Source organism: Neoarius graeffei, chromosome 15 (genome assembly GCF_027579695.1).
Source record: "Neoarius graeffei isolate fNeoGra1 chromosome 15, fNeoGra1.pri, whole genome shotgun sequence".
NCBI classification, from domain to species: Eukaryota; Metazoa; Chordata; class Actinopteri; order Siluriformes; family Ariidae; genus Neoarius; species Neoarius graeffei.
In genome coordinates, this window is record NC_083583.1 from 30,837,928 (window position 1) to 30,858,588 (window position 20,661).

Consider the following 20,661-nt stretch of genomic DNA (forward strand, 5'->3'; position numbering starts at 1 on the left):
GGGAGCTTGGTGTAAAACACAACTTGATGCAACTGCCAATGTGTCTTCCATTAAAGTTTAGTTAAAGTCTATAACGTTTCACACAAGCTGTCAACACCTATACATGTGCTCTCCTTGAGGTGCAAGTTGTGATTTAAACACCTTTCTAAATTGATGAAAATGGTTGAGCATCAAAAAGCTCAGGATTAAAGAGCAAGGGAAAGTTCAGTAACAAAGATAATGTGTTAATAAATGAAGGTCATATTAAAGAACAACGGTGGAGGAAGTGCACTTTGTTACTGTACTTAATTACTGTTTTGAAAGATTTGTACTTCACTTAAAGGAGACATAAATGAGATCTTGATGAAATGTCTGTAACATGCTTTGGTCAAAATACCACAAGGATAAAACACCACAGCTCCTTTCTCACCCTGTCTAAACAGCCCTGTTCAGAACGGCTGATTTGAGCGCCTGTTCCTTTTAAATGATAATGAGCCACTGTTCACTCCACCCCCTCTTCTGCCAGCCAATCAGGTAGCACTTTCCTTATAAATATTCATTCACAAAGGCAGTTCTCAAGCCGTGAGCGGAGATACTCAGATGAGGCAGTGGCATCATTCTAATGAGCCTAACCCCTTGTGACATAGAAAGATGAGCCAAATCTGAACGGCTTGTTGATGCACATGTTTTCTGAAATAGGAGCCCAAAAGAAACTGACGGGGTTGTTTTATATCAGAGTTTGTGGGTTGGGAGGCACACCAGATACCCAAATGTATGTGTGCAAGCAATGAAAAAGTGAGTTTTTCATAATATGTCCTCTTTAAGTTGTATTGAACATGAATATTATTACTCAAGTAAATGTCCAAGGAAAGCAAAGCTTACTTTTTAATCCTTACATTTTCATTGTGACCTTCAAAGGACGTATTACAAAACTCACAGATTCTATTTTATAAGAGCATCTGCTAAATGCCATTAATGTAATGTAATGTAATGTAATGTAATATCCTAGCGTTTCTTAGTTCTTGTGTTTTTGCTGGAATTACTGATTCCAACAGAATGAGGTGTGTCTTTTGCCCCCCAGTGTAAAAATGAAATATCAACCTTTAAATGTTGGCAGTTAAACCTGATGTAGCATGTTAAAGGAACAGTCCACCATATTTCCATAATGAAATATGCTCTTATCTGAATTGAGACGAGCTGCTCCGTACCTATCCGAGCTTTGCGCGACCTCCCAGTCAGTCAGACGCAGTCAGACGCGCTGTCACTCCTGTTAGCAATGTAGCTAGGCTCAGTATGGCCAATGGTATTTTTTGGGGCTGTAGTTAGATGCGACCAAACTCTTCCGCGTTTTTCCTGTTTACATAGGTTTATATGACCAGTGATATGAAACAAGTTCAGTTACACAAATTGAAACGTAGCGATTTTCTATGCTATGGAAAGTCCGCACTATAATGACAGGCGTACTAACACCTTCTGCGCGCTTCGGCAGCGCATTGATACGGAGCTCAGATATCAATACGCTGCCGAAGCGCGCAGAAGGTGTTAGTACGCCTGTCATTATAGTGTGGACTTTCCATAGCATAGAAAATCGCTACGTTTCAATTTGTGTAACTGAACTTGTTTCATATCACTGGTCATATAAACCTATGTAAACAGGAAAAATGTGGAGGAGTTTGGTTGCATTTAACTACAGCCCCAAAAAATACCATTGGCCATGCTGAGCCTAGCTACATTGCTAACAGGAGTGACAGCGTGTCTGACTGCGTCTGACTGACAGGGAGGTCGCGCAAAGCTCGGATAGGTACGGAGCAGCTTGTCTCAATTCAGATAAGAGCATATTTCATTATGGAAATACGGTGGACTGTTCCTTTAAGTTAAATTCGAGTAAATTAGCTAGTTACATTTCGTAGTTTAATTAGCTAGTTGGTTAAGTTTGTACATTTGTTTGGTTAAAAAAGCTAACTAGTTTTGTAAATTAGCTTGTTAAATGAGTTAGTTTATTAAGTTTTATTTTTGTTGCTTGTCTGACTTACCATTCAATCCAAAAGGGTTATTAAACATTAATTAACCAGCAAGCCAATTCCTATGTTTGTTTGAGTTAGCAGAATTCTTATGATAGCTAACCAAACTAGCCATCAGAGGTGGACAAAGTACCCGACTTCATTACTGAAGTCAAAGTACAGATCCCACTGGTCAAATGTTACTCCGATACAAGTGAAGGTTGTACAGTCAAATTTTTACTTAAGTTAAAGTACTGAAGCACTTGCTTTTAAAAATACTTAAGTATTAGAAGTACATTTTCTTCACCACATTGTTGTATTATTGCTACAACGCTAACAAAACCTAATGCCTCTGAAGCAACCGACTGGATTTTCTGACTCGCTTGTAAAACCTGTAGAATAAACGCCTTTAAACACAGATTTCTACTTACTGTTTATTTGGCAAGATTATGCTAAAACGTATTTCTGAAAGGACTTCAGATAAGTTAACGTTATTCATGTTAGGGTAACTCCGTTTTTACATGCTAACTAACAGTGTCCAAGTTAATTATCTATGTGTTAACGTTAACCGTGGACAAGGGGACGGCAACTTGGTGGGAAAATCCATAGAAAGTCATTTGACTAACCGGACTGCATAGCTATTGCAACGTTACCGCTAGCTTTAAAAGCACAGACAACTTCACTACAAGCTTTCTCTTGGAATAAAACGTTTCTATAGATCAATATGCTTCCGCAGGTTGGGTGGCTAGTTTTTGTAGGCCGTGATGTGGTTAGTTTTCGCCAAACAAAGCAAACAATTAAAACGAAACGAATCTTTAATCCGTACAGAAAACTGAAACATGGGTTCGAGGTATGGCCATGGGTGTGTGCATTCCCCAGAAGAACCACCACCTTCCATTCTGCCATCAACTGATCGAGTTCAAATAATGTTGCTGAGAAATCAGTGAACTTGATTTTGTACAGTCTATGGACGTGACGTGACCCTAGTGATTTATTGATCAGCTGTCTCAGTGTCACATGCAGAAAAAAATCACATTTTAGAAAAGAAAAGAAAAAAATCCACTTTCAAAGCTGATTCATAGTAACGCGGACCTTGATAGAAATGTAGTGGAGTAAAAAGTATGATATTTGTCTTTCAAATGTAGTGAAATTAAAGTCATAAGTTTCCAAAAAAAATACTCAAGTAAAGTACAGATACTCAAGAAGTGTGCTTAAGTACAGTACTCAAGTAAATGTACTTCGTTACTGTCCACCTCTGCTAGCCATGCAGGATCAGGCAAAATGACCTTGTGGTCAGCTCTTTTCTGAGTAAAAATATCTACTTTTTACTTGTAAATAAGTTCAATGTTTACTGTTTAAAATGTAGATTTAAAAAAAAAACCTTTCACTCAGGGTTATTTTTGTCTCCATATATCCAGTTTTCATTTTGATGCAGTACCCATACTTTTACTTAAGTACAGTTTCTCTGGATATTTTCCCACGCTAAATGGTGCAGATGGCATTAATGTGGCAAATTTGATTATTAATTGGTTTTAAAAAGACAGCTTTTTAGAGAATCAACTTCTTCAGGTAAAAGTGTGCACTTAAACTGCTTTCTTGTGGTCTACTCTGGCTCCTAACATTTGGAAAATTGGGAATGATACCGTACAGAAGTCCTTTTTATTTTATTTATTTTTTATCATTTTATTTTTTAGGAAATTGATGTATGTGTACACTCAAAAAAATAAAACATTGGATTTACTTAACCGAGTTATGGCAACCGGTCCCACGAAACTGTGTTAATTTAGATGTATTGAATACAGTTATGTTGAGTTTATTCAACAGAGTTATGTTAGATTTACTACACAAAGTTGCATGGACGGTATTAAATAAAGCCATGTTGGATTTAGCTGACAAAGTTATGTTGGATTTAATTAACAACGTCACGTTGCATTTGGTGAACAGAATTATGTTGGATTTATTTAATAAACTTGTGTTTAATTTACATTTCTGCATTCTGTACTGTCTGCATTTGTTCCAACAATATCTACTTAAAGTACCGTACACAACACAAAATAACTATTTAACTCAGTTTTATTTGTTTGCCCAAGTGCATCTTTCAATTTGAAAAACTAAACATTTGGCAGATTACAATGTCAAAAAAATAGAAAGGTGATTCAAGTTACTTTAAAGAAAAAAAAGCCTTCGCCTTTGTTGTAAAGTGCACGGGCATCTTTAAGTGCATATAACCAAGAAAACCATTATGTGTTCACACTGATCTGCATCAAGCCGAACCATGCGCTGGAATTCTACAAAAATGGCCATTGCTCCCCCCGTCTGCCTTACTGAGCGTGTGCAAGAAAGTACGGAGAGCGCATTGGGACAACCTTAATGCAGTTTAATCAACTGTATTACATAAATCCAACTCAATAAGGTCTAATAATCATAAAAACCAATACTGTTAGGTTATTAAAACAAAACTCACTTGATTTGATCATTAAACACGACAATATTTAATAAATTTAACATGAACTAGTTATTTAACTCCAGCAACATGCATGTTTCATTTCATTGAGTGCAATCAGAGTGCACAACTGCTCATATCCAGTGAATGTGGACATACACATCAGGGCATGTACTCAGATCTGCTACAAAGATAGATAGATAGACAGATAGACATAGAGTGCTCCTGAGTGGCACAACAGAAAAAATGCTCTATTGTTGGAATGTTGCATGTTCAAATCTCAACAGACCCACAGCCACAACAAGAGAGAGATGGTATATTCTCTCTCCCCTGTCCATTACAGTGACACTAACCAATCATGGCCATCTGAGTGGAAAGTTGTGCATTCCTCTGAGTATGTTATGCTACCCTGTGACGCAGCATTCAAAAACATTCAAAAGGTAGCTTCATATGTCTCAGAGTATGTGTTAGCCTTCACTCTTCCTGGCTGGTAGTTATCTATGTTAAGGGACAGCTGCTTGCTGGGTGAGATTTAGAAAATAATCAAATTGGAAGAAGATCCAAATTAAAAAAAAAAAAAATCATAGACTCTACATTATACACAAAACATGCATCCAAGAAGCATGATTCTTTATGGTGGTGGAGGAAGACCTAAGCTGGAGCCAAGAGCAGATGCTTGCCCAGAAAAAAATTCCTCTGTCTCTGAATCAAAATAAAGGCAGTATGGAGGGGAAAAAAATAATGTGTTATCTGTAACCATTAAAAAATTACCAAATAAATGTTTATCTATACTGTGTTAAAAAATCTGCGCAAGTTTGAATTCTATGGTGTATCCTTCTTCTTGGGTTGAATTTTGTAAAGATGATGTTTTCCAGTCATCAGTTTTATCAAGTAATTTTGCACATGTAAACATAAATGAAAAACATTGAGAGAATGACTGGATGTGTGGAGCAGCACTGATGAACAGCAGGCATGCGTTTAAAGGATCTGAAAAAGAAATGAACAGCAATGCACCTGAGAAACAAAGCCTAGTGCTAACTCCATCACGATGTTGCTAATAATGTTTGACATAAAAAGACCTGTTCTTAAGCTCTAAATTTTTAACACCATCATTGGGAATATTATGAAGCCACTGGCTTTGACCAGGCAACCACAAAACCATTCAAAACCACTTCAATGGTGGAAAAATAGGCTGCCGATTAAAATGGATGGAAAAGGGACAGATGGCTTCTTGCGTGTTGATGGAGACATAGAGGCTGGCTACACAAGAGACACAGATTTAGATGGAAAACTTTTCTTTCCTGTCTATCGTTGAAAGGGATGAAGCAGGAGATTTTACCATATGCTAGACTACAGGTTATTTGAAAAAAAAATGGACAGGAAAATAAAAGACGTTTCTATTTTTGGCTAGCTTATAGGGGACATACTGTACTGTGGCAAAAGAGAACTAATAGCTTCTATATATACTATAATAGAGCCACTGTGAGGTCCCTTTACCATTTATAAAAACTTTATGATAAACATTTGAAGAAATTATATATAATAGTATAGGAATAGGCTATAAGAATAGGCTCCAGCTTGCCTGCGACCCTGTAGAACAGGATAAAGCGGCTAGAGATAATGAGATGAGATTATACTATATATATATATATATATATATATATATATATATATATATATATATATATATATATATAAAATAGGATAGGAATAGGCTATAGGAATAGGCTCCAGCTTGCCTGCGACCCTGTAGGACAGGATAAGCGGCTACAGATAATGGATGGATGGATGGATGGATGGATGGACATACATACATACCAGGGCTTTACATTAGCACCTGCCCACCTGCCAAATGCGGGTAAAATTCGGCTTTGGCGGGTGATGACTTTAGTCCCACTAGCCACTTTGGCGGGTGGTTTATTCTGTGGTATGGCAATATATTGTAATTGTAGTTTTCTCTGAAGGCATCTGATATAATAAACGCATTGCAATGTGATATTACGCACCTACAACTCCCATGAGCACCTGCATAAACATTCTGACAACATGTTAGAATTGTTTAGAACGTTCATTAACGTCTCAGGTAAAATCAATGATACGGAAACCTGCGGTTAATGAACAAAGCAACAAAGTTGCTGACGACTGAGAAGCGCACTATGTGGCGGCATATAGCTGGAGTTTCAAACCCTGCTGCTCAGGAAAAAAGGGGCAGAGATGAGCAGGGCCGGAGCAGCATTTTAAAATCACCGAGGTCTGCGATGCGCAAAGCGTGCGCCAAAAAAATTTCGACATATTTAAATGAGCGGGGTGAATTACACGCCACACAAGAGATCTATTCCTGAAATTACTTTTAAAGGTGTTTGAATTGAATATCATCAGTTTTGAAAAAAAAAATCATGTATCTGGCAAGAGTAAGAATAACTTAAGCTTGTTTAATGGTTTGATCTGGCCCAAGCAATGAGGACAAAAGATACCTTAACCATGTAGCCTATGGAACTGAGATACATTAACAATCTGGCATCCGTTACACCTACACACACACAAAAAAAAAAACATTCTGGGAAAAAAATCAGTATACACCACCATGTTTTAGGCAAAGTTATCCAAGGCAAACATAAGTTTAAACTTTCCACTCTATTGCTTTGGCTTATCAAATTATTTATTTTTTAAATCAGAAACAAGGTAGGCTACAACTGTGCTGCTTCGAAAATGTAAATTTAACAGCTTCATGAAAGTGCACTGATGGTTACTGTGGAAACCCCGTGTCTCCTGCACCGCGTTCCTCCCCCGAGTCGCACACTCATTCATTTTTGTTTTCTTGGTCTCAGAGCCACGCGCACGAAACAGACACAGAAGACAGAATCAACGTTTAACATAATTAACAATGCACTTTTTACGGAGACATTTTAATGTTCTTTATTTTTTCATCCAGTTGAATATTTAGCATACAAATGTATTTTCAGCTCTTAAAAATGACCGAGGTCCGGACCGCGGGGGCCTCAGAGCTGGCTACGGCCATGGAGATGAACAAGACACTAATAGGAAGATAAGACAGTTCAATGACAAATGGAAGTTCGGGTGAGATTGGCTAGCAAATAGCAAAACCGAAAATACCATGTACTGCGAAGACTGTGGAAAGTCTGGCAAAGACAGGCACCAGTAATTTTAAACTCGAAACTATAAAAGGACCACGAAAAGTCAAATGCACACATCGGTACTATAACATCAAAACCGGCGAAGACGGCTGGTTCACTACAGGACAGCATTGCTTTCAAGTCCCTGGCTGTCATGAAGTCGGCTGAACTGGAGAGGATGGAGCTGCTGTTTAGAAACGTTCACGCGATTGTAAAGAAGTTGATCTCGCCCCAGCTATCAACTTACAGTATGGCATGCTGGAAGCCTCAGGTCACGAAAACCATTTTTCATGGACCATTCAGACTCATCTGATGATTAGATTAGATAAAACTTTATTCTCAGTCTCAGCATTTAAGTCGAGGCTGAAAACATATCTGTTTAGTCAAGCCTTTTGTTAATGGTGTTTATGAGGTAAAGGAGTAGATCTGGAGGGTCCTCAGACATAGAGTGTTTTGGTAAACTGGGATGTATGGATGCTGTCAGTCCCCACTCGCTTGCTCACTCGAGTTTGTTGATGGTGTAGTGGCTGGCTGCTTAAAGTCCCGGGGCTCCCTCATGCCTGTGTTACCTTCTGGCTCTCTCCTTTTAGTTATGCTGTCATAGTTAGTTGCCGGAGTCCCTGCTTGTACTCGGTGCAATATGTATACTGTTCCTACTTATTCAGGTGACATTGGGCATACCTAACCACCTGTGTTTTCTTTCCCTCCCCCCCACCCCAAATCTGTCCCTCTGAGTTACATGGAGTCAACAGGAAATCTTTTGGTGGAGAGGGTGGAGACCTCGACTGGCTATCGTAGCCTGCAGGGAATCGGCCGTCAGACATTCTGTCGCATGTCCCAGACCCGGTGAAATGTAACTGAATTGTCTTGGCCAGCCCTAAGGGTCCCATCTGCATCTCATCATTGCTGAGGAGTGTGCTCCCATCACCCAATCAAGCATCCAGCCAGAGCAGGTCATGATATATTTTACCATATTAACATGCCATTGTTGTGTGTTATGCCTGATGTAAAGACTCTCGTCTCTGCGAGCCTACCACACAGATTTAATACTTGTCATTTTTAGGGCATACCTAACAACGTGTTTTCTTTCTCCCCCCCCCCCAAATCTGTCCCTCTGAGTTACATGTTGATCCTGGGATTGAGATGCTGGCCTCTTCTGCCCCTCGGACCTGCTTGATCCATCCTGGTGCCCTGTGTCTGGTCGGAGTTTTATCGCACCGCTCCTGTGAAGGACGGCCCCATGAGGACAGTTGAGGGTTATACCTGTTAAAACTGTTAATATTATAGTCAGGCTGTCTGTTGTTGCCCAAATGAGGATGGGTTCCCTTTTGAGTCTGGTTCCTCTCGAGGTTTCTTCCTCATGTTGTCTGAGGGAGTTTTTCTTTGCCACCGTCGCCACAGGCTTGCTCATTGGGGATAGATTAGGGATAAAATTAGCTCATGTTTTAAGTTGTTCAAATTCTGTAAAGCTGCTTTGCGACAATGTTTATTGTTAAAAGCGCTATACAAATAAACTTGATTTGATTTGATAAAACTTTATTGATCCCTTTGGGTGGGTTCCCTCAGGAAATTAAGAAGATGCAAGCAAGGGGGCAGTTACTGTTTTGGAGAATGTGGGTATTGATCCCACTACATCTTACATGCTAAGCAAGCACTCTACCACTTGAGCTAATTCCCCTGAATGTAATGAGGACATTTAGTGTCTCTCTCGACACATGTTCACACACTTAATAGATAATACATAATATGCATAATAATACTTGATAATACACAATACTTGCATATCAAAACATCAAATGTTTTTCAATGATAAATATTTTGAATTGGACTTTTAATATTAGAATCAGTTCAGTTGTACTGAACTGATTATATGATATTTCATATTGTAAGGGGCTTGAATTTGAGTTCAATAAACAGAATACTCTGTTTATATTTTTGTCTGAATTGGTTGCATGTTTTCATATAGGGAGCTACCTTAACAGCACTGAATACTTGAGTGCTACTGTAGAGATACATTACACGTACACTGCCATTCATAATTAAATCTAGATATTCCGAACTTTAACGTATCATGGTGAAAAAAAACTGCGATTTCCTGGCAATAAAATTGTGGCTAGTGAAAAGGCTGAATGGCTAGTGACTCGGGGAAACCACTAGCCACAGTGGCCGGTGAGCAAAAAAGTTAATGTAAAGCCCTGACACATACACACACACACAAACAAACACAACAATTACCCATAACATTATGACCACTGACAGGTGAAGTGAATAAACTTTAAGAGAGGCAATAAAACAGAGGCTGGTGAGGGAACGACAGTTTGTAATTGCTACAATGGAAGTGGAAATAGACACTTACTCATTTAGTAGACATTTCACAACATTAAACATAACCTTAAATGGATTTAAAAAATGTCATTATATAACAAATGGAAAAATAATTTTGTCTCAGTAGTGGTTTAAGTGAAATAAAACAATTTGGGACATGCTGTTATAGGAAACACATTACACCACCCTGCTGTTGATTATTTTCCTTAACAGCATGCAACATTGTGTTTTATTCCTTACAAAATTGCTGTCATTTCCAGTGGTGTTCAGCATTTGGAGCTTTATTATACATTACGTCAGCCAGTGTATATATATATATATATATATATATACACACGGTACAGAGAGAGAGAGAGATACGTATAGATATCCATTATCTCTAAACGCTTATCCTGTACAGGGTCACACGCAAGCTGGAGCCTATCCCAGCTGACTATGGGCAAAAGGCAGGGTACACCCTGGACAAGTTGCCAGGTCATCACAGGGCTGACACAGAGAGACAAACAACCATTCACACCTACGGTCAATTTAGAGCCACCAGTTAGCCTAACCTGCATGTCTTTGGGGGAAACCGGAGCACCCAGAAGAAACCTACACAGACACGGGGAGAACATGCAAACTCCACACAGAAAGCCCTCGTCGGCCACTGGGCTTGAACCCAGGATCTTCTTGCTGTGAGGCGACAGTACTAACCACTACACCACCATGCTGATATATATATATATCAAGCCCAGTGGCCGACGAGGGCTTTCTGTATGGAGTTTGCATGTTCTCCCCGTGTCTGTGTGGGTTTCCTATACAATATTACATATCTGTGAGTGGCAAAAGTATGTGAATCTCTAGGATTAGCAGATAATTTGAAGGTGAAATTAGAGTCAGGTATTTTCAATCAATGGGATGACAATCAGGTGTGAGTGGGCACCCTGTTTTATTTAAAGAACAGGGATCTATCAAAGTCTGATCTTCACAACACGTGTTTGTGGAAGTGTATCATGACATGAACAAAGGAGATTTCTGAGGACCTCAGAAAAAGCGTTGTTGATGCTCATCAGGCTGGAAAAGGTTACAAAACCATCTCTAAAGAGTTTGGACTCCACTAATCCACAGTCAGACAGATTGTGTACAAATGGAGGAAATTCAAGACCATTGTTACCCTCCCCAGGAGTGGTTGACCAACAAAGATCACTCCAAGAGCAAGGCGTGTAATAGTCAGTGAGGTCACAAAGGACCCCAGGGTAACTTCTAAGCAACTGAAGGCCTCTCTCACATTGGCTAATGTTAATGGTCATGAGTCCATCATCAGGAGAACATTGAACAACAGTGGTGTGCATGGCAGGGTTGCAAGGAGAAAGCTTCTGCTCTCCTAAAAGAACATTGGTCATCTGCAGTTTGCTAAAGATCACGTGGACAAGCCAGAAGGCTATTGGAAAAATGTTTTGTGGACGGATGAGACCAAAATAGAACTTTTTGGTTTAAATGAGAAGTGTTATGTTTGGAGAAAGGAAAACACTGCATTCCAGCAAAAGAACCTCATCCCATCTGTGAAACATGGTGGTGGTAGTATCATGGTTTGGGCCTGTTTTGCTGCATCTGGGCCAGGACGGTTTGCTATCATTGATGGAACAATTAATTCTGAATTATACCAGTGAATTCAAAAAGAAAATGCCAGGACATCTGTCCATGAACTGAATCCCAAGAGAAGGTGGGTCATGCAACAAGACAATGGCCCTAAGCACACAAGTCGTTCTACCAAAGAATGGTTAAAGAAGAATAAAGTTAATGTTTTGGAATGGCCAAGTCAAAGTCCTGACCTTAATCCAATTGAAATGCTGTGGAAGGACCTGAAGCGAGCAGTTCATGTGAGGAAACCCACCAACATCCCAGAGTTGAAGCTGTTCTGTACAGAGGAAAGGTCTAAAATTCCTCCAAGCCGGTGTGCAGGACTGATCAACAGTTACCGGAAACGTTTAGTTGCAGTTATTGCTGCACAAGGGGGTCACACCAGATACTGAAAGCAAAGATTCACATACTTTTGCCACTCACAGATATGTAATATTGGATCATTTTCCTCAATAAATAAATGACCAAGTATAATATTTTTGTCTCATTTGTTCAACTGGGTTCTCTTTATCTACTTTTAGGACTTGTGTGAAAATCTGATGATCTTTTAAGTCATATTTATGTAGAAATATAGAAAATTCTAAAGGGTTCAAAAACTTTCAAGCACCACTCTGTGTGTGTGTGTGTGTGTGTGTGTGTGTGTGTGTGTGTGTATGGTTGAAGCTTATTATCTATACTACTATAAGACTATCTAGTCTTGTCTATTATCTATAAAAATGCATTTTGTATATACTCTATATAGACACAAACATGTTAAGAAGTTGGAGTCAGACTTCAAAGTCACAATGTACAGTGTTTCTGGAGCTGTATACATTTAAAATCCTTAGTCAAGAGCCTGACCCTGGCAATTTAACAGCCCTGAGATTTAAACTGCTGAAAACCCACCTCCATGATACACCAATTAGTAATAGCATAATGACCACTGACAGGTGAAGTGAATAACATTTTCTCATTACAGTGGCACGTGTCAAGGGGGTGGGTTTTGTTAGGCAGCAAGAGAATAATCGGTCGGCCCAACAAACGGCCCATCGGTCGGCCACGAAAACAGTGGGCCGATAATGTCAGAGAAGACGTGGCACAGCATGGAGTACCACCCGATGCCTGGATGGAAGTGGCACAAGATCAATGGCGCTGGCGACATCTGGTCAAAGCGGCTAGGGATCACCATGGTCCGAGGCCCCCGGAGTAAAGAGTAAAAGAGTAAGCAAGAGAACAATCAGATCTTGAAGTTGATGTGTTGGAAGCAGGAAAAATGGGCAAGCGTAAGGATCTGAGTGACTTTGACAAGGGCCAAATTGTGATGGCTAGATGACTGGCGCTGAGCATCTCCAAAATGGCACATCTTGTGGGGTGTTCCTGGTATGCAGTGGTTAGTACCTACCAAAAGTGTTCCAAGGAAGGACAACTGGTGAACCAGCGACAGGATCATGAGTGTCAAAGGCTCAGGGATTCCCATGGGGCACGAAGGCTAGCCCATATGGTCCAATCCCACAGAAGAGCTACTGTAGTACAAACTGCTGAAAAACTTAATGCTGGCACGTTTCTGTTTTAGCCAGCAAGAACTTTCTCAGCAGTTTGTACTACAGTAGCTCTTCTGTAGGATTGGAACATATGAGCTAGCCTTCGTGCCCCATGCGAATCAGTGAGCCTTCGACACCCATGATCCTGCCACCAGTTCACCTGCGGCCCTTCCTTGGACAACCTTTGGTCGGTACTAACCACTGCATACTGGGAACACACAGCCATGCTCCAAAATCTAATGGAAAGCCTTCCCAGGAGAGTGGAGGTTATTATAACAGCAAAGAGAAACTAAATTTGGAATTGGATGTCCAAAAAAACACATATATGGGTGTGTTGGTCAGGTGTTTGCAAACATTTGGCCGCAATGTATGTGTAAACGTGTCTCATATGCACTCACTGTGTTGCTGCATGTCCTGTAACGGATGTTTCTTCCTTCACAATTCCTGCAAAAAAGAAAGAAAGGGGGGAAGAAAGAAAAAGAAAAAATGTTTTAAAATGACAGTCCTGTAAATCTTTTGATTGCTATGTGTGTTGGTGCTTGTAAATGTTTTATCATGAGGAAAATATCAGACACTGAAACTAAATTAACACTGTGTTCACTCACTACTAAACAAGTCTTATTCACTAAGGACATTTGTACAATCATTTTAGTGTCTAAATTTTATATTCATCACAGTTATTTTCAGTAGCATGCCAGTTAAAGCCCAAGTGATCCTCCTCTACTTAGAGCAGTGTCAAGAGTAGTGACAAATCCCAATCATTTTTTAATACTTATTTCACTTTGTTACTCTCAGTTCAGGAGTGGCACAGTGGCACAGCCGGCGAGGGCCTTTCTGTGTGGAGTTTGCATGTTCTCCCCGTGTCCACGTGGGTTTCCTCCGGGTGCTCCGGTTTCCCCCACAGTCCAAAGACATGCAGGTTAGGTTAACTGGTGACTCTAAATTGACCGTAGGTGTGAATGTGAGTGTGAATGGTTGTCTGTGTCTATGTGTCAGCCCTGTGATGACCTGGCGACTTGTCCAGGGTGTACCCCGCCTTTCGCCCGTAGTCAGCTGGGATAGGCTCCAGCTTGCCTGTGACCCTGTAGAACAGGATAAAGCGGCTAGAGATAATGAGATGAATGAGACTCTCGGCCCAAAGTTGACCCTGAACATCATCTCTGCAATAAAAACAGGATTTTTCAAACAATGTTCACTATTGTTATGAACAACTGTTCAGGACAATAATTGAGCCAAGCATATACAGTTCTATGTTGTGGGAAAAATCCTGTTTTCCTGTTCTACCACTCCAAATTTTCACCTGCACCAAACATGAGCATTAAATTACATCTGCTTATTATCTCTGTATTTGTTTCTCATCAGCAGTGTGCTCCTTTAGACAGGAAAATGTGTAATACAGTTCTGTGCTGCCAAGTTTCCTTTCTAAGTTAATAATATCTTGCATAAGCCGACCCTACTGTGAAAATGCTGGGTGGCTGTGCCAAATTAACCAGGACTCTTCTCATCAGCTCTGAACCCATACCACTCGAAGGTGCCCTTGATGTAGTCAGTAATGTTAAGACAGAAAAGTAGACAATGAAGTGAAAGAGTCTAACTAAAGGCAAAGTGTCAGATATGATCAACACAAAGATGAGTCCTAAATCGGTGCCTGCTATCAAACTTTGCTTCATCAGATCTGAAAAAGTAATTCCATTTTATGATATTACACTGTTTAAGAAAGATAACATTTTCGTAATATAGGACCAAAACCAAGGGTGGCATGGTGGTGTAGTGGTTAGCGCTGTCGCCTCACAGCAAGAAGGTCCGGGTTCGAGCCCCGTGGCTGGCGAGGGCCTTTCTGTGCAGAGTTTGCATGTTGTCTGCGTGGGTTTCCTCCGGGTGCTCCGGTTTCCCCCACAGTCCAAAGACATGCAGATTAGGTTAACTGGTGACTCTAAATTGACCGTAGGTGTGAATGGTTGTCTGTGTCTATGTGTCAGCCCTGTGATGACCTGGTGACTTGTTCAGGGTGTACCCCGCCTTTCGCCCGTAGTCAGCTGGGATAGGCTCCAGCTTGCCTGCGACCCTGTAGAACAGGATAAAGCAGCTAGAGATAATGAGATGAGACATTGATTTTCGTGACGTCGTGTGCGGGATGCCTCCCTCTGAATCCTACATCAGTGCTGGTTTGTTTGTGAGAAAACAATCTGGTGGTTTTCTGCAAATTTCTTCAACGTTATCGCGTAATTATTAAAATGGTTAACAGATGTATCGTAGGAGGGTGTAGCAACACCAGTCTTGATGGGATTAGTACTCATCGTTTCCCAAAAGACCGGACAGTGAGAGAGAAATGGGAGCGCTTGGTCTACACAGGCTGTGCACTGAAACCGTACAAAGCTCTTGCAGCCTGATGGCGCTTCCGCAGGTGACGTCACAAATCTGGCTCCAGACTCCCTTGGGATTTTTCCAGACGCGTTTTATTATTTTTTTTTTCTGCTGTAGACAGATGGTCTTGTGCAAAATTACCCTGCTGGATGAGTCCGTAAAGGGAAATACTTGCATATAAAAAAAAAAAACGCAATTGGTCCAGAATATGCCCTTTAATTGGTGGCTCTAAATTGACCATAGGTGTGAATGTGAGTGTAAATGGTTGTTTGTGTCTATGTGTCAGCCCTTCGATGATCTGGCAACTTGTCCAGGGTGTACCCCGCCTCTTGCCCATAGTCAGCTGGGATAGGCTCCAGCTTGCCTAAGTGGTTACAGATAATGGATAATGAATGGGATCTTGTTTGACAAAAATATGATTGGACAAATTTTTGGTCCTTCTGCAAATGGACTCATATCTTGAACCTAACTGCATGGTGATGTTAATATCTAACTCACTATTATGCTCAATGCTGTAAAAAAACAAAACAAAAAAAAAAACCCTGGCCATTTACACGTAGTTGTTTTATTCATCTTATATCTTGATTGTATTCTAATAGGGGTGGCACGGTGGTGTAGTCCTTAGCACTGTCACCTCACAGCAAGAAGGTTATGGGTTTGAATCTTGTGGCCAACTGGGACCTTTCTGTGTGGGTTTCCTCCAGGTGCCCTGGTTTCCTCAAACAGTCCAAAGGCATGCAGATTAGGTCAACTGGCTACCATAAGTTCTCCATAGGTGTGAATGGTTGTTCATCTGTCGCCCTTTTTACACAGATATTACATGATATTGCTGTAAAGATCCCTCAATATTCCAGCTTTGGGTGTTTATACTGAACTAATAATAATAATAATAATATTAAAATCAGCATGAAGCCGGGGCGGCACGGTGGTGTAGTGGTTAACGCTGTCACCTCACAGCAAGAAGGTCCGGGTTCGAGCCCCGTGGCCGGTGAGGGCCTTTCTGTGTGGAGTTTGCATGTTCTCCCCGTGTCCGCGTGGGTTTCCTCCAGGTGCTCTGGTTTCCCCCACAGTCCAAAGACATGCAGGTTAGGTTAACTGGTGACTCTAAATTGACCGTAGGTGTGAATGTGAGTGTGAATGGTTGTCTGTGTCTATGTGTCAGCCCTGTGATGACCTGGCGACTTGTCCAGGGTGTACCCCGCCTTTCGCCCGTAGTCAGCTGGGATAGGCTCCAGCTTGCCTGAGACCAGGGGTTAAATTGGGATTGGTTATGTGGGGGGGCTCTGCCTCGTACCCGCCCCCGCCGCCCTGCCCCAATATACTTTTTGGAAAATAACCCTCTAATTTGATAACCATATCATATTGCACAGAGATATACACCTTATCTGTGTGTTGTAGGCCTATGTGTGTCTTGTAGTGCCCCCCTACACATTATGGCAGTTTGAATGTAGATTGGTTGGCCAATGTAACAGATTGTACAGGTTGTTGTACATTGGTTTGAAGGAAATGATTAGTGGGGGGTCTGGGGGTCCTCCCCCAGAAGTTTTTTTATTATCATACATGTTATTTGCTGAATTCTGGTGCATTTTAATAAGTTGTTAACTGACTTTACAGAGGTAGGTTGAGCAATATCATGTTAAATCTTGTCACATGCCTACAGGTGAAAAATGTGAAGGAGAAATGTTCAGTGAGAAAATTTGAAGGCTTGCACAATCTTAAACCAAAACAGTTGATTTATTTTGGAGGATAAATGTTAAATATGCCAAAACACTGTCAGTCAAATTGTCAATCAAATATATTCATGCAGTGAATGCAACCAAATACAAACAACACTATAACATTGGAAGCATTTATTAGGATGCAGTGCTGCAGCACAGCAACCTATGGGCTCCCCTAGGGGAGCCCATAGGTTGCAGTGCAAAGCACTGCAACTATTGTTCTTCTACGTATTTCTTCTTCTTCTTATTATTCCTACGCAAATTTTGATTTCGAATAACTCAATAACCGTACGTCGCACACAGACAAACAATATATCAAAACGTGCGGCTCGATCGGACTCGCTATGCTATTACTTTTCTCTATAGAATACGATTTTTTCGCGACGTAGTCGCGAAAAAATCGCCCCAAAAAACCCCATTCATTTCTATGGAATTAATTGAAAAAAAAGCACTTTTTCAATGTTTTTCAAACATCCACTGCTCTGGCATGCTTTCACCTAGAGACATGATTCAAACTCTAAAACGTAGGAAAACTTCTCCTCTGTGGATCTGGCATTCAACTTTTCTGCTAGGTTTTACACTTTCGGATCAGGCCCGGTTCAAACGCCATGTGGTTTCTGGGAGAAAATCCGGCTTTTGAATGGGTGTCTATTGCGTTACACACCAGTGAGGGTCATTAAGATTAGAGTGTAGGCGGCTTCAAAAAAAAGGTCAAACTTTCTCGCTTAAACTCCGTTTTCAGCCACAAATTTCACTCTACAGACATGATTTTCTCAAAAGTAGTAGGAAAACTTGTCCTGATTCACACAATGTGTCTACCTAAACGATAGGATTTACGGTTTTTGAATGACAAGCCTCAAAGTGAGGAGAGCACAGGTGAGCGGCCTCATTGACTCCCAGTATAAACGTTGCTGAAAAGTCACTCGTTTTTAACTCCCTGTAGCGTCCTCATTTTTAACAATACAAACAAAAAAATACATCATTTTATTCAGGAGACCCTTCTAGCGCTCACTGTGAAAGAATTTTGTGAATAGCTGCTTCCGTTGTCGAGTTATTTGTCATTGTTCGAGGCCTGGTCCTTCATAAAAAAACAGTAGAAAGCTCCAGCCCTTGTGTGGCAGCCTCACCTTAGCCGCCCACTTTATTAGGAACACTTCTGTTCGTACATACAAACTACAAACACTCTTCTTAGAGTTTAGAGTTTATTTTATTTTTAAAAGGGACAGTGCACAAATTAAACATTATCCTTGTGTTAAGATCAGATGTCTGTCCCAGGTTATAAAAAAAAAAATCGTCACAAAAAAACCCCATTCATTTCTATGGAATTTATTGAAAAAAAGCACTTTTTCAACGTTTTTCAAACGTCTGCTGCTCTGGCATGCTTTCACCTAGAGACGTGATTCAAACTCTAAAACGTAGGAAAACTTCTCCTCTGTGGATCTGGCATTCAACTTTTCTGCTAGGTTCTACACTTACATGCTCAAAATTTCAAACTTAAACTGTTTTCAGCCACAAATTTCACACTACAGACATAATTTTCTCAGAAGTAGTAGTCACACTTGTCCCAAAAAAAACCCATTAATTTCTATGGAATTAATTGGAAAAAAAAGCACTTTTTCAAACATCCGCTGCTCTGAGAAACTGAGAAGAGGGCAGCCGACAGGCCTCACCTTAGCCGCCCACTTTATTAGGAACACTTCTGTTCGTACATACAAACTACAAACACTCTTCTTAGTGTTTAGAGTTTATTTTATTTTTAAAAGGGACAGTGCACAAATTAAACATTATCCTTGTGGTAAGGACAGATGTCTGTCCCAGGTTATAGCAGTACATGCTAATTTCCGCCTGTAGTTACTTTGTTCATGCTCTTGAATAGGTCTCCTTCATGACGGCTCCTGTCTCAAGCACACACACGATCATTGCATTGAAACATCATTGCTGGTCACACATTCACGGCCGGCAAACATGCATGACCGAATTGCTTCGCGCACTGCATCCTCTCACAATTTCCCCCGGGGAATTGTCCGGTCTAGTTAGGATGCAGTGCTGCAGCACAGCAACCTATGGGCTCCCCTAGGGGAGCCCATAGGTTGCAGTGCAAAGCACTGCAACTATTGTTCTTCTACGTATTTCTTCTTCTTATTATTTTTATTAGGATGCAGTGCTGCAGCACAGCAACCTATGGGCTCCCCTAGGGGAGCCCATAGGTTGCAGTGCAAAGCACTGCAACTATTGTTCTTCTACGTATTTCTTCTTCTTCTTTTTATTATTATTATTCCTACGCAAATTTTGATTTCGAATACCTCAATAACCGTACGTCGCACACAGACAAACAATACATCAAAACGTGCGGCTCGATCGGACTCGCTATGCTATTACTTTTCTCTATAGAATACGATTTTTTCGCGACGTAGTCGCGAAAAAATCGCCCCAAAAAACCCCATTCATTTCTATGGAATTAATTGAAAAAAAAGCACTTTTTCAATGTTTTTCAAACATCCACTGCTCTGGCATGCTTTCACCTAGAGACATGATTCAAACTCTAAAACGTAGGAAAACTTCTCCTCTGTGGATCTGGCATTCAACTTTTCTGCTAGGTTTTACACTTTCGGATCAGGCCCGGTTCAAACGCCATGTGGTTTCTGGGAGAAAATCCGGCTTTTGAATGGGTGTCTATTGCGTTACACACCAGTGAGGGTCGTTTAGCTTAGAGTGTAGGCGGCTTCAAAAAAAAGGTCAAACTTTCTCGCTTAAACTCCGTTTTCAGCCACAAATTTCACTCTACAGACATTATTTTCTCAAAAGTAGTAGGAAAACTTGTCCTGATTCACACAATGTGTCTACCTAAACGGTAGGATTTACGGTTTTTGAATGACAAGCCTCAAAGTGAGGAGAGCACAGGTGAGCAGCCTCATTGACTCCCAGTATAAATGTTGCTGAAAAGTCACTCGTTTTTAACTCCCTGTAGCGTCCTCATTTTTAACAATACAAACCAAAAAATACATCATTTTATTCAGGAGACCCTTCTAGCGCTCACTGTGAAAGAATTTTGTGAATAGCTGCTTCCGTTGTCGAGTTATTTGTCATTGTTCGAGGCCTGGTCCTTCATAAAAAAACAGTAGAAAACTCCAGCCCTTGATGTGTCAGCCTCACCTTAGCCGCCCACTTTATTAGGAACACTTCTGTTCGTACATACAAACTACAAACACTCTTCTTAGAGTTTAGAGTTTATTTTATTTTTAAAAGGGACAGTGCACAAATTAAACATTATCCTTGTGTTAAGGACAGATGTCTGTCCCAGGTTATAGCAGTACATGCAAACAAACAGTACATTACTTTTCTCTATAGAATACGATTTTTTCGCGACGTAGTCGTGAAAAAATCGCCCCAAAAAACCCCATTCATTTCTATGGAATTAATTGAAAAAAAAGCACTTTTTCAACGTTTTTCAAACATCCGTTGCTCTGGCATGCTTTCACCTAGAGACATGATTCAAACTCTAAAACGTAGGAAAACTTCTCCTCTGTGGATCTGGCATTCAACTTTTCTGCTAGGTTT

At 40.6% G+C, this 20,661-nt stretch overlaps 1 protein-coding gene across 1 annotated transcript in view; it reads right to left on the reverse strand.

Moving 5' to 3' along the window:
• Positions 1-20,661, reverse strand: part of adamtsl3 (ADAMTS-like 3) — a 464,545-nt gene that overhangs the window by 177,443 nt on the left and 266,441 nt on the right. Inside the window, exon 5 of the mRNA XM_060941127.1 lies at positions 13,420-13,465. Within this exon, the coding sequence (XP_060797110.1) occupies positions 13,420-13,465 (46 nt within the window). The remainder of the gene's footprint in view (positions 1-13,419; positions 13,466-20,661) is intronic.